The sequence below is a fragment of the Rana temporaria genome, chromosome 7, assembly GCF_905171775.1.
Source record: "Rana temporaria chromosome 7, aRanTem1.1, whole genome shotgun sequence".
NCBI classification, from domain to species: domain Eukaryota; kingdom Metazoa; phylum Chordata; class Amphibia; order Anura; family Ranidae; genus Rana; species Rana temporaria.
Genome location: NC_053495.1, coordinates 36,461,626 through 36,474,675, shown reverse-complemented (window position 1 = coordinate 36,474,675; position 13,050 = coordinate 36,461,626). Strand labels below are relative to the sequence as shown.

At 44.6% G+C, this 13,050-nt stretch overlaps 1 protein-coding gene across 3 annotated transcripts in view; it reads left to right on the top strand.

Annotated features, from left to right (window-relative positions):
• UBA3 (ubiquitin like modifier activating enzyme 3) overlaps positions 1–13,050 on the top strand; it is a 43,460-nt gene that overhangs the window by 7,775 nt on the left and 22,635 nt on the right. For all 3 annotated transcript variants that reach the window (XM_040359205.1, XM_040359204.1, XM_040359203.1), the window contains 2 exons: positions 1,803–1,923; positions 12,436–12,516. In XM_040359205.1, coding sequence (XP_040215139.1) covers positions 1,803–1,923; positions 12,436–12,516 — 202 coding nt within the window. The remainder of the gene's footprint in view (positions 1–1,802; positions 1,924–12,435; positions 12,517–13,050) is intronic.

Sequence of the window (13,050 nt, the reverse complement as noted above, 5' to 3'; positions counted from 1 at the left end):
TGATTTGCTGTCTCAATAAATACCACCAGTTTTTTGCTAAATGTTCTGTTATTATGTAATAATAAGCAGGATTTTATTTTCTGTGAATGTCATTGATAGGTAACTTACACTTATTAATCAGCCATTATATGAGGTTATGTATTCTGTGGGCATTGTGGCTAGGGCTTAAAGTGGACCTATAGCTGACATACAACCTCCACCTCTATCCTGACCCGTCTGGTTTTAATCTAATAAATGACATGGAAGGAGGATCTTTGTGATATAATAATTTGTGCTGCAGAAAATCTTACATGCCGGTAATTACTTGGCCATTTGCCTCGGCATTTTATCATCTGGCCTCCGCTGAAGCAGCTTGGGGGGCTAGGTGAGCCAGACAGTCAATGGGGTTGATGCACTAAAACTGGAAAGTGCAAAATCTGGTGCAGCTGCACATGGTAGCCAATCGGCTTCTAACTTTAGCTTGTTTAGTTAAAGCGGCGTTCCGGTGATCTGCCGATATGGTTCCGGCTAACGAGAAAGTTCCTTTAAGGACTGCGCAGGCGCAATCCTTGCCGAAGGAAATCTCCGAACCTCGGCCGGCATCCAGGACGACGTGGAATTTGAGGAAAGTGGCCAGTCGGCCTCACGTCTTCGCTCGGATGGCTCGCTCCGCTCGCTCGGCCTCCTGGCTCTTTTTTTAACATCCTCCAATCCACGGGGATGTTAAAGAATGAGCCTGGATGCCGGCCGAGGTTCGGAGATTTCCGTCGGCAAGGATTGCGCCTGCGCAGTCCTTAAAGGAACTTTCTCATTAGGGGAACCACCGGCCCAAAAATAAATAAAAGCCAGCAGCTACACATACTGCAGCTGCTGACTTTTAATAAATGGACATTTACCTGTCCTGGAGTCCCTCGATGTGGGCATCAGCTGTCAGGTGCTGCCGCCGCCATTGCGGGTAAGGGAACCTGGCAGTGTAGCCTTTTGGCTTCACGCCGAGAACCCTACTGCGCATTTGTGAGGCCCCCGCTCCTCTCTCCTATTAGCCCGGCGGCCGGGGGAGCCCTGCGGTGACATCATCCAGAAGTGGGAAAGGATACCTTTCAAAAACAGGTATCCTGTCCCCCCTCTCCCCGAAAGGTGCCAATTGTGGCACCGGAGAGGGGGAGGAATCAGATGAGCGTAAATTTTACTTTAGGGTGGAACTCCGCTTTAAGCTTTAATAAATAATCCAGAAGCTGATTTGTCTCTATGCAGAGTTGCACCAGATTTTGCACTCTCCAGTTTTGGTAAACCAACCTCAATGGCTTTGCCTAATTTTTGATCTTCCTTTTCACCGAAGAGTATGGAACGAAATGCTTAGACATATGGTCACCTGGCTATCCATTATAGGAACTTGAGGCAGGATGGGAAAGATGTATATTTATTTTTTTACTATAGGTCTACTTTAAGATGTTTAGCTCGGGCAAGTATAGGCCAATTAGGAACATATCCTATTTCTGTGGGCAGTGTACAATCTCTGCAGACATTCTCTGGCTGACCATTCCTGGGGAGGGGGACAATAGATCATCCCAGCTGATTTCCAGATAAGTCCTTGTTGCTCCTCTGAGGTGAGTCTAGCACTGTAGGTTTCTGTTCAGTCCATAAATATGTATGTTCTCCTTAAACAAGCACACTTCTTCATGTCACAATCTTCAGAAAACCTGTTTTGTGGTTGGATTTTCTAATTGCCATCTAATGCCTATCTGTCATTTCCAGAGATCATTTTCTGTAAATAATGCTTTGTTGTCGAATAATGTCAGTGAACTGTATTGTGTTCTATGCAGAATGGCTGTGGATGTTGGGTGTGGGGAGACTGGAGACTGGGAAGGTCGCTGGAACCATGTTAAGAAGTTCCTCGAGCGATCGGGACCTTTCATACACCCCGCGTTCGAACCAAGCAATGAAGTGAGAAACCACATGTTTACATTTTTATTTTGTCTATATCTTTGCACTCTAGCTAGGTGGAATAATACTTCTTATTTATGTCTTGTAACAAGTGCTATTGTATGATCCATTGAAATTAGGAATAAAGCTGAACTCCAGGCACATGGCTCAATGCACAAATAAAATGCACACATAGAAGCAATCTAACCTGCTAAAGGATTTATGTGTCTGTCCGATTTTTTTAGTTCTGCCACATAGCATGGCCCTGTTATCAGAGCAGGAGACCTGATTTATTTTCTTCTTCCTTGCATTTTAAGCTGGGTTCATACTATTGCGAAGGATGCGGTTTTTCCCGCATTCAATTTGCATAGCAGGAGACTGTGACTGGCTCTCTATAGAGCCAGTTTACACATCTCTGCAGGGGCTCCGGTGCGAATTGCACAGGAGTCCTGTGTGTCTTTTGGTTCTTTTCCGGTCCGAATTCAGCGATAAATTCGGTCTGAAACTGTAATGGAGATCCCCCGGACTCCTACTGTGAGCCGCTGCGATCTCCAGTGTAAACTTCAACCTGAGTCACAATTAGACTACATTTGTAGGCTTCTTAGGCTAACACAAGCGTTTTGCCATCGGGCAAATGCCAGCAGCAGGAATCTACATATTCCTGCTGCTGTGTTTGAGGCAGGGTTCACACACATGTGAATTGGATGTGGGTCCCCCCCCATCCTATTCGTATGACAGGAGAGTGTGATCTGAACTCATTGAAGCGGGTTTACACAGCTCTGGGGGCGACCGCGGTCCGCATTTGGAAAAGGTCCTGTGCGTCTTGTCCTGTTTCAGGTGCGAATTCAGGCAAAGATTCAGACCTGATTTGCACCTGAATCGGTGAACAGGGGCGCACCAGACCCCATGTTGTGAGCCGCGCCCCCAGAGCATGTGTGAACGGAGCCTAACCGTGGCTAAAATCCCATACACATTATTAGATTTTCTGAAGATTTTTGTCTTCAAATTCACCAAAATCATATAAGAGGTAAAACCTTAAAGTGGATGTAAACCCGACTATTTTTTTTTTTTTTTTTTAATTAAGGCTTGTACAGTATAGGATTTAATGTTATCTGTAGCCAGTCTTGCCACAAAGAGGTAATCCAGTTCTGAGCAGTCCTCTTATATTTCATCAGTTAGAAAAATTGACACACAGAGAAATAAAAGTCAGTTCTTCCCCCTTGCTGTGAGTGACAGGTGATTTCCTTTTCTCATGCAAGGAGTGAAAGAGACATTCTTAGTACTTCAGATCACCTCCTCCTTTCTTCTCCAGCTCTCCCAGGATTGGCTGCTTCACACCTCAGCATGATTGGGCATGCTGAAGTCATGTGGTGACCTTTCTGGGTTTTGACTGGATATTGGTGATCATAGCAGAAGTTAAGTGTAAGAAATACACAGGAGAAAATGCATGTTGACAAGGGGCATGTAGACTTGGGCAGGGATTCTACTGACATCACGACTCCACCCACCGAGCTTCGGACAACAGATCCACCCACAGAATCTGCAGTTTTTTGGGTCTCATAACAAACAGACGGGGGGACATTTGACAGGTAAGGAGGATTCATGCAGGAGGCATCTATATCCTGCACGGCGCTAATCACAGCCAGGGACACATTTCCCGATCTCTGGCTGTGATTAGTGCAGCGCCGTGCAGACCTCCTGGCGGGCTCTGCATGTGTACCATGCAAACACGCCAGAGCTCATCCTTAATATTGAGATACTTGCGCTGCTTAAAATACATGTAAAATGTAAAAATACATTTAATGGTGTTTTAATTACAGAACTGGATTAACTTGTGATATATATGCCTGGAATTCAGCTTTAAGAACAAATTGGTGATAAGAGAATTATGGTGCTGCCATTGCTGATCTCTTCCTTTTTAAAATTCTAGTTTGTCTGCCAGATACAAAACATGTATGCAGACCTGGAACTATGCATCTATTCTGGCTTCATGTGCCCTGTGCTTGTTCTAGATCAGTGGTTCTCAACCTGGGGGGTCAAATGATGATTTACCAGGGGTCACCGAATCCTGGGCTGTTCCTGAAGCCCGCATTACTCTCCCACTGCATTTTTGCAGCCACACAGCAGGGCTATCCCTGGAGCCTGTGGCCACCCATCTGGGCTTTTCCTGGAGCCCGCAGCCACCCACTCAGCTTCTTTGCAGGCGCCCATTCAGTTTACGGCATGGCTGGGGGGGCAAAGACTAGAGGTAAGCTGGCTGGTGAGGAATGTGAAGTGGGAGAGGCTGGAGGAGACCCTATCTCCTGATTTCAGCATAGGTGTCACTGCTACGAGACACCACAGAGCTGGAGACACAGTGAAGCCGGAGACAGTGAGTGACACTACCTGCGATTATAGTTGCCATTAAAAGGACTCGGGGAGCGCTAAATGTCTGCGGGTTTGGGGAGCGTAAATTACTTGTCTTGCCTTGGATGCTGACAACCCACGCTACGAAAATAATTTTACTGTTAGGGGTCCCCACAACTTGGGAAATTTTATCAAGGGGTCACAGCACTAGAAGGTTGAGAATCACTGTTCTAGATAATTGATTTGGAAACTGTTGAGGTCAGAGACAGCCAGGCATCTGGAATTTTGAGAAGGTCAGCAGTGTCAGTCCCATTATTTCCCTCATTCCAGTTTCTCAGTAAGGTAGCAATAAGTTGCTAAATGTTGTACCTACATTAAATGTAACCATATTGCCACACTTGAAGGCTACATGACGCTACTTATATCGCTGGTATATCAAGACAAAATGTATTTAAACATGTTGCTCGTTTTGCAAAACGCTCTCAAACCAAGTTACTCTCAAACCAAGGTTTTACTGTATATAAATAGTTAAAAATGTGACAGTGGCTGCTAGGCTGAAAAAGATGTGTTTTTTTATTTTATTTTCGTCATGCTTGGGGATTGGCGAAATCTCTCTATCTAAATATTTTTGGGTGGATAAAACTTTTTTTCATTGTTTGAAGTTTGATTTGTTTCAAACTTGGCAGCATCTTTTGTGCCTCCAGTGGATTTAGACTGCTCCACGCCTCACTGATCATCAGATACTCTCCCATATATGCAGTAAGCCTGCTTGGTTGGCTGACTTTTGCTACTTTAGAATGGATGAACAGTGAACATCAGGAGTCTCAGTTGTGTAATACATATTGCATTGGTTTAGCAACATGTTTATTACAAAGTGGTAACTTTGGCATTTATTAACTACTACGTGAAGCAAGATATTCAGTGATACGGTTTCGGTGCTTGTTTGACTTGATAACACCATAATCAGCATGCATATACCGTTCGCATTCACTAAAACTATTATTTTCCCACTTTACAAAACTCTCTGGTTCGACCCCATGGTTGTGCTTGAGCTGGAGAGAGTCCACAGAAGGGCAACAAAGATAATAAGAGCACTGGAGGACCTTAGTCCTGAGGACACTGAGATTATTCTAGAAGTGACACTTCTAGTATAACTAAAGGCAAAACTTTTTTTATTTTTTAGGTTTTGTATTGAGTCCAGAGGGATTAGAACACCAGACAGGTTTTTATTGCTGTCTGTACCCCCATAAATCACTCTCTTTGTCCTATTGTTTTCTATTCTCGTTGAAAGTGAAAGTAAAGAAAATGCCACATTTTTGGTTGACCCTAGAAATGTAATGGAAGGGAAATCTTCCAATGGGGACACTAGTTTTGGTGACCTGGGAATTCCCTTCATTTGCACGGATTTCCTCTCACTTCCAGTTTTGCTATGTGACAGGAAGTGAAGATAAATCATCCCAATGGGACACAGATGGTGAAAAAAATACCGCCAACAAAGCGCTGCTGCTGCAGGTTGGTTTTAACCCTTTCTCGGTCGCTAGCGGGGGTTAAAAGCGCCCCGCTAGCAGCTGAAATGTGCCGCAAATCCACCCATAGCGTTGGCGGTAAAAATAGCAGAGCGGCTCAGTGTGAAAGGGGTCCGATCAGGTCCACCTGAAAAATTGACAGGCAAATTTGATCAGACAGCCCGTGTGAAAGGGGCCAAGCAGGGTGATGACTGATAATAAATTTGTTTTAATTAAGAAAAAAATAAACAGGTTTTACTTAAAAGAATAAAATAAAAGCTACCCCACACTCACCATTAGGCAAAAGGCGCCAGATGACTGCTGCAAACACTTTCTTCTCTTCTCCACTTTGGGAAAGAGATGGGCGGGCAGTAAAAACAGTCAGGAAGCTTCCATTAGCATTAGCATTGCTGATTTTCTTCTTGTCATACCATCGGCCACCACAAGATGACGCCAGGTCACAGAAGGAAGCATAGAAGTGCAGAAGGCCGCAAAGCCGTGGCCTCAATTACCGTCCGGCGCGGCCCTACGCGATTGCGTTGCAGCGGGGGGCGCACAGAGACGCAGGATACCCCAGTTGTGCCGCCTCAGGCGCCAGGTCATTAATTCTAGTCGCATATGCGACTTGGCGCCCAGGTTTGTCGAACCCTGAGGTAGATAAAGTGTATTTAAAGCCAAAACTTTTCAGAGAAGATATGCAACCTTTGTCAGAGGGAGCTTCATCCTCTTTATTTGTCCTAGTTACCATTATCACCTCGACTTAAAGATGAAGCCTAGTGTATGCTTAAAATACCTTCCCTTGAACACAGACCTTTTTGTAGACTCGGATAGATCTCTATTGTCCTCCTTGTTGCTCTTTGCTTGTAGATGTTTGGTGGGTGGCAGGATCCCTCCTAAACAGTAGGCAGGCTCTTGGGTGTGTGAGTAGGTTCATTTTATTGGCCTTGGTGGGAGTCCCAGCTAAAGCACACAATAGAAATGGGGCAAACTAAACCACACCCACAAATGATGCCAGACACCAATCATTCTCCAACAAGCAAAAAATATTGATGGGGGGAAAAGTTATAAAGCCCAACTCTGGCCCCCCACTGCAAAGGTATATAGCTTGTTTTGTCTAGGGCAGTGGTCATCAACCCTGTCTTTCAGGGCCCACTAACAGGCCAGGTTTGCAAGATAACTGAAATACAGCACAGGTGATATCATTTGCTGCTCAGTGATTGCAGTATTCTAGTCTGCATCTCCCCAAGGTAAGGCTGGGTTCACACTACGGTTTTCCCGTCCGTCAGCCGCATACGATTTCAGTATTGAAAACGTACGGGCCCGGACGGGAAAACGTAGAGATAGAGAATGCATTGCAAATCGTATGCACTCGGATGCATCCGGGTGCGTACGATTTGCTGGCAAAACGTTTTTTAAACGTACGCAAAACCGTGTTCAACCACGGTTTTGCGGTCGTTTTTAAAACAGTATGGCAACCGCATACGTTTTCCTTTAACATTAATGTTAATGGAAAACGCACATATGTGCGGTGCCATACGTTCCCGTCCGTTTCAGCCGCATACGTTTTTTCATATAAATCGTATGCGGCTGACGGACGGGAAAACCGTAGTGTGAACCCAGCCTAATACATAAAACCTGGCCTGTTAGTGGGCCCCCGAGGACAGGCTTGATGACCACTGGTCTAGGGGACAGGTGAAAGGGTTTTTACTTGCCGGATTCTCTGCAGTGGTCAGTCTAGTTACAGGGAGGAGTGGAGACTTGAGTAAGTAAACCACCTTTTTTTTTTTTGTTCCACCAACACCATCTCAGGCTACATTCACATGACAGCTCCTGGAATCTGATGATTTAGCCACCTATGTTTGGCTAGTTGCCGCTGTTGAGCTCTGCACATTTCAGTGCCAGGTCAGTAGTAGTCGCACCTGTCCATGCCAGTCTGCACAGCCAGCGTTTACCTTCAATGATTGCTGCTGGACCTCTAATACCGAAGGCAGATTCATAAAATGTTACAATGCATTTTGCACAGTGTTTTTTGTTGTAATAAAAAAAGGCCAGCGTGTATAAATTTCTTTAGTTTGCATTGTGCTCTTTTTATGTGTTACTGGCTTCTCTGCCTCCTGTGTGACATTACAGTAACAACAGTAATCCAATAATTGTGTTTTGATGGTTAGTATGCTGTGCTGTGTAATAGAACTAATCTAAAATCTTCCAATGGAATTGAATGACTTTATCAGCCCAAAGTTTTACTTGTAGCCAGAGCTATGAGTTGTACCCGTTATATTGAAACATGCGCAATGTGAGATCGATGATTTCTAAGGGAGTCTTCACCTATGTACAGCTTTCCTGTGGTGTAACACATGACCAGTTACCGCAGGTAAGCCTCAGGACACAGGTAGGTCAAAGCAATAGATTGCCTTTCATTCCCACCCCACCCCATGCCAGCAGCGTTTACTTCCCTGCCTATTACCCCCCCGCCCCCCATATTTTGTTAAACAGTTGAGAAAGAAAACTTTGTGTAAGCCCCAAGTCGCTCTAGTCAGAGCTTACACCAGGTTGAGGATTCTATCAACATTCATGTGACTGTGCTAGGCAAGTCACTAGCGTTGTCCCACGCTTCTCTGTACACATAAGTACTGGCTATTTGTTTCACTCCTAGTTGCTCAATGGAACAATGAGGGAGCTAATGAAAGGTGAGTGTATACTGCTGTGAACTATTAAAGTGGTTGTAAATCCTTACAGACCACTTTGACCTACAAGTAAGCCTAGATTAAGGCTTACCTGTAGGAGTAAGAAATATCTACTCAACCTACATGGTTAAGGAGATATTTCCAAGAAAGACGGCACCGATGTCTAGGGCGCATTCGCATCATGCCGTTAGTGGCGGTGCATGCACGGGAGTGATGTCATCGCTGCTTCGTCCAGTCAAAGCGCCAGAGCAGCGATACCCGGAAGACACTCCGGGTATCATGCCGTTGACGGAGGAGGTGTCTGAGGACTGCTGTGGGGGCTTCGTTCTCGGGTAAGTAATTCATGCTTTTGTCTTTTTTTTTTTTTTTTTTTTTTTTTTTTTTTTTAGGAGAGGGTTTACTTCCTCTTTAAAGCAAGGCTGTCCCTTTACGCTGTCACTTTGCATATACAAAGTACAGGTGTGTTGTAAAGAGATTTTGCCATTTTTCCTATTGACGGTGAACAGAAGGCTGTCACTTTTTAAAATCGGCGCAGTTGTGCAGGGCTCTACCCACACGGCTGCGTCATTCATTCACACAGCTCTGTATGTGAATGAACTACAAGCCCTAACATCCGTTGCGGCTGTCAGCTTGTAGTTCTCCATAAACTACCATGGCACTGTGGAGTGTTGTGGTAGTTCATTGATTTTTTCCTGGCAGTGTATATGCTTGCCCTTATGGAATGTACGGGCACAAAGACAGATCTGCAGGAGACCTGCATGGAAACAGTTGGCTGCCGATCGCTGGTGCAATGCTTTAAAGGCTCCTGCAACACAAAATAATAAATGCATTTTTTTTTTTTTACCTGCAAAAAAATTTGCATTTTTTTTAAAGTGAACTTATCCTTTAAATACAATTCAGTGCGCTATAAAACACAAAGGGCCAGATCCACAAAGAAGTTACGCTGGCGTATCTTTTGATACGCCGCGTTACTTCTAGTTTGCTCCAGCGTATCTTTGTTTTGTATCCACAAAACAAGATACGCCTGAAGCTGGGCTAGATCCGACTGGCGTACGTCTTAGTACGCCGTCGGATCTAAGGTGCATATTTCTGCTGGCCGCTAGGTGGCGTTTCCGTCGATTTCCGCGTCGAGTATGCAAATTAGCTAGATACGGCGATCCACGAACGTACGTCTGGCCGGCGCATTTTTTTTTACGTAGTTTTCGTAAGGCTTTTTTTGGCGTATAGTTACCCCTGCTATATGAGGCGTACCCTATGTTAAGTATGGACGTCGTTCCTGCGTCGAATTTTGAAAATGTTACGTCGTTTGCGTGAGTCGTTCGCGAATAGGGCTTTGCGTAGAATGACGTTCACGTCGTAAGCATTGGCTTGTTACGGGTTAATTTCGAGCATGCGCACTGCGATACCCCCACGGACGGCGCATGCGCCGTTCAGAAAAAAATAAATTTACGTCGGGTTAAGACGTATTACCATAAAACACGCCCCCATCTCATACATTTGAATTGCGCGCCCTTACGCCGACACAGTTACACTACGCCGGCGTAACTTACGGCGCAAATTCTTTGAGAATACGGGAATACGCTGTAAGTTACGGCGGCGTAGTGTATCTGAGATACACTACGCTGGCCGTAAAGAAGCGCCGCGTTTCGTGGATCTGGCCCAAAGTGTGCACATGACAACTGCACACATTTACAGAAACGTGAACAGGCCCTTCACATCCATAAAATAAACATGCTCAGTAAGAACTCCAAAGTAATGGCATAGACGGTGTGAATTTCTTTCCTGCAACCACAGCGCTTTTGATACCATCAGGTTGGATCTTTTGGGGCGAGAAGCTAGCAGCAATACAGGTTGATGTTTCCCTTGTATCATGGATTGTACCTGACAGGAAGACCACAGTATGTGCGTTTGCAAGACTGTGTGTCCGATAGGGTGATCAGCAATATTGGGGTTCCACAGGGGACAGTTCTCCATTTCTTTTCACACTACTGATTTCAGCTACCAGACAGTCTTGCCATCTTCAGAAGTTTTCTGATGACTTTGCAGTAGAGGGATGTATCGGGGATGGAGAGAAGACTGAGTATAGGGCTGTGGTGGAGAACTTTGTCACATGGCGTGAGGTTAATCATCTGTAACTAAATTTGATGAAGACAAAGGAGCTGGTTGTGGTTTTTAGAAAGAGGAAGCCACCAGTGACCCCGATCTCTATCTGAGGAGTAGATGTGGAGGTAGTAGAGAGTTACAAGTATCTGGGGGTGCACATAGATAATAAGCTGGACTGGAGCGAGAACACTGAGGTGCTCTATAGGAAGGGCCAGAGCCGCCTCTATTTTTTGATGAGACAGAGGTCCTTTAACCTCTGCCAGATAATGCTGAAGATGTTTTATGAGTCTGTGGTGGCCAGAGCTTTCCTGTATGCAGTGGCATGCTTGGGAAGCGGGCTAAAGCCTCATACACACGATCGGATTTTCCGCGGACAAAGCGTAGGACTTTTGTCTGAAGGGCATTGGCCATGATCTTGTATTGCATACAAACGGCAAAGAATTGTCAGCCAACAAACACGAAACTACGTGGTTTTTCAGCTCTTTAGCACCACCCTTTGGGCAACCTCTGCTAATGTTGTGTTATGGTGAGCATTGCTTCTGAGAATGTGTGTTTGTACTTTGGATTTTTGTCCGACGGACACATTTGTGGTCGGAAAATTGTAAAGCATGCTATCCAACATTTGTTGGCGTAAAATCTGACAACAATTGTCCGATGGAGCGTACAAACGGTTGGATTTTCCAACAACAGCCTGTCATCGCACAATTCCTGTCGGAAAATCCGATCGTGTGTACGGCCTTTAGGGTGTCCAACACCAACAGATTCAAACTGATTCACAAGGCCAGTGACGTTGCTGGATTAGAATTGGAGTCTTTTACAACAGTGTTGGAGAGGAGAATGTTGTTCAATTCTGGTTGGTTATGATCAGGATTTTGTGTTGTTTTTATAGTGTGTTGGTTATTATCTGGGGGGGTGTTGGAAAAAGTGGTGTATTATTTGTATTTTATAGTTTGCCTGTTATCTTAATCTGTGTTATTTACTCTGTTGTATTTTAATTGTATTGTTGTTTTATTTGTAGTATAGTTTTTGATTTTATTGGTAATGGCTGTTATTGGTATTTTTTTTTTGTTTGTGTGTGTGTTTTTTGCATCTTGTTCAGTCTATTGTTGTGATCTTGTGTTGTCTTAAGTGTGTTTGTGTCGTAACAATTTCCCAATTTCTCTTCGGGATTAATAAAGTGTTCTGTAGGTTGCAGGAAAGACATTTGCATGATTCCTCCATCAACGCTGACAGGGGAATCCCTACTGCCAAGATAATGGGGCTTATTTACGAAAAGGCAAATCCACTTTGCACTACAAGTGCGAAGTGCAGTCGCTGTAAATTTGAGGGGTAGATCTTAAACGAGGGGAAGCTCTGCTGATTTTATTCAATCATGTGCAAGCTAAAATGCTTTTTTTTTTATTTCCTTGCATGTCCCCCTTTGGATCTACAGCGACTTTACTTCCAAGTGCACTTTGCACTTGTAGTACAAAGTGGATTTGCCTTTAGTAAATAACCTCCGCTGTGTTATCCCAGCGGGAAGACAGTGATTCTTGTAAAGTAAAATCCGGCAGGCTGGTTGTACCAAAGTTGATTGATCGATCATCTTGGTACATTCTGCCAGCTCATACATGGTTTGAATCTCGGCTGGTTGCTGCTGAACTGTATGCAGAGCCATAAAAAAAAACTTTGATTGGCTACTGTGACTATGGCCCTTTACATGCTGATCTTTGCTTTTTTTGAATAAGGCTGTACATAAAACTGCATTGTTATGATTTTTTGTAAGGGTTGGATAAACCATTTAAAAAAACTTTTTATCATACAAAAGCACGCACACGTTGTAACAAGTTCGTGGTTGCAGGTTGGTCTATTGATTATGCAGTGGAAACATATTAATTTTTTTTTTTCTTTTACAGTCTCTCCAGTTTCTATTAGAAACCTGTAAAATATTGGTTGTTGGAGCTGGGGGTTTGGGGTGTGAACTCCTCAAGGATCTGGTAATTTTACATTTTATTTATATTTTGAATATTGAATTTTTTTGCCATTGCTTACTTAGCAAGTAAATTGTTTGTAATTGTAAAGATAAACCTCCTCCAAACTGGTAATTTTGTGTGGATTAGCAGGGAAGGTTTGGAGCAGGTCAGGTATTTTATTTTAAAGTGTATTTTCACCTTTGCAGTCAAGGTTAAAGCGGAGCTCCACCCTAAAGTGGAACGCACGCTGATCGGAACCCTCCCCCCCTCCGGTGTCACATTTGACACCTTTCAGGGGGAGGGGGGTGCAGATACCCATCTAAAGACAGGTATTTGCACCCACTTCCGGCCACACAGTTTCGGGTAAACTGCGGGCAGAACGTCACCTCCCGTCCTCCCCCCGTTGTGCTCTGGGAACACTCGGCTCCCAGAGCACAGCGGGAGCCTATCAGCGGCGCAGCGCAACTCGCGCATGCGCCGTAGGGAACCGGGTAGTGAAGCCGGAGCGCTTCACTTCCTGGTTCCCTCACTGAGGATGGCGGGGGGAGCAGCAGAGTG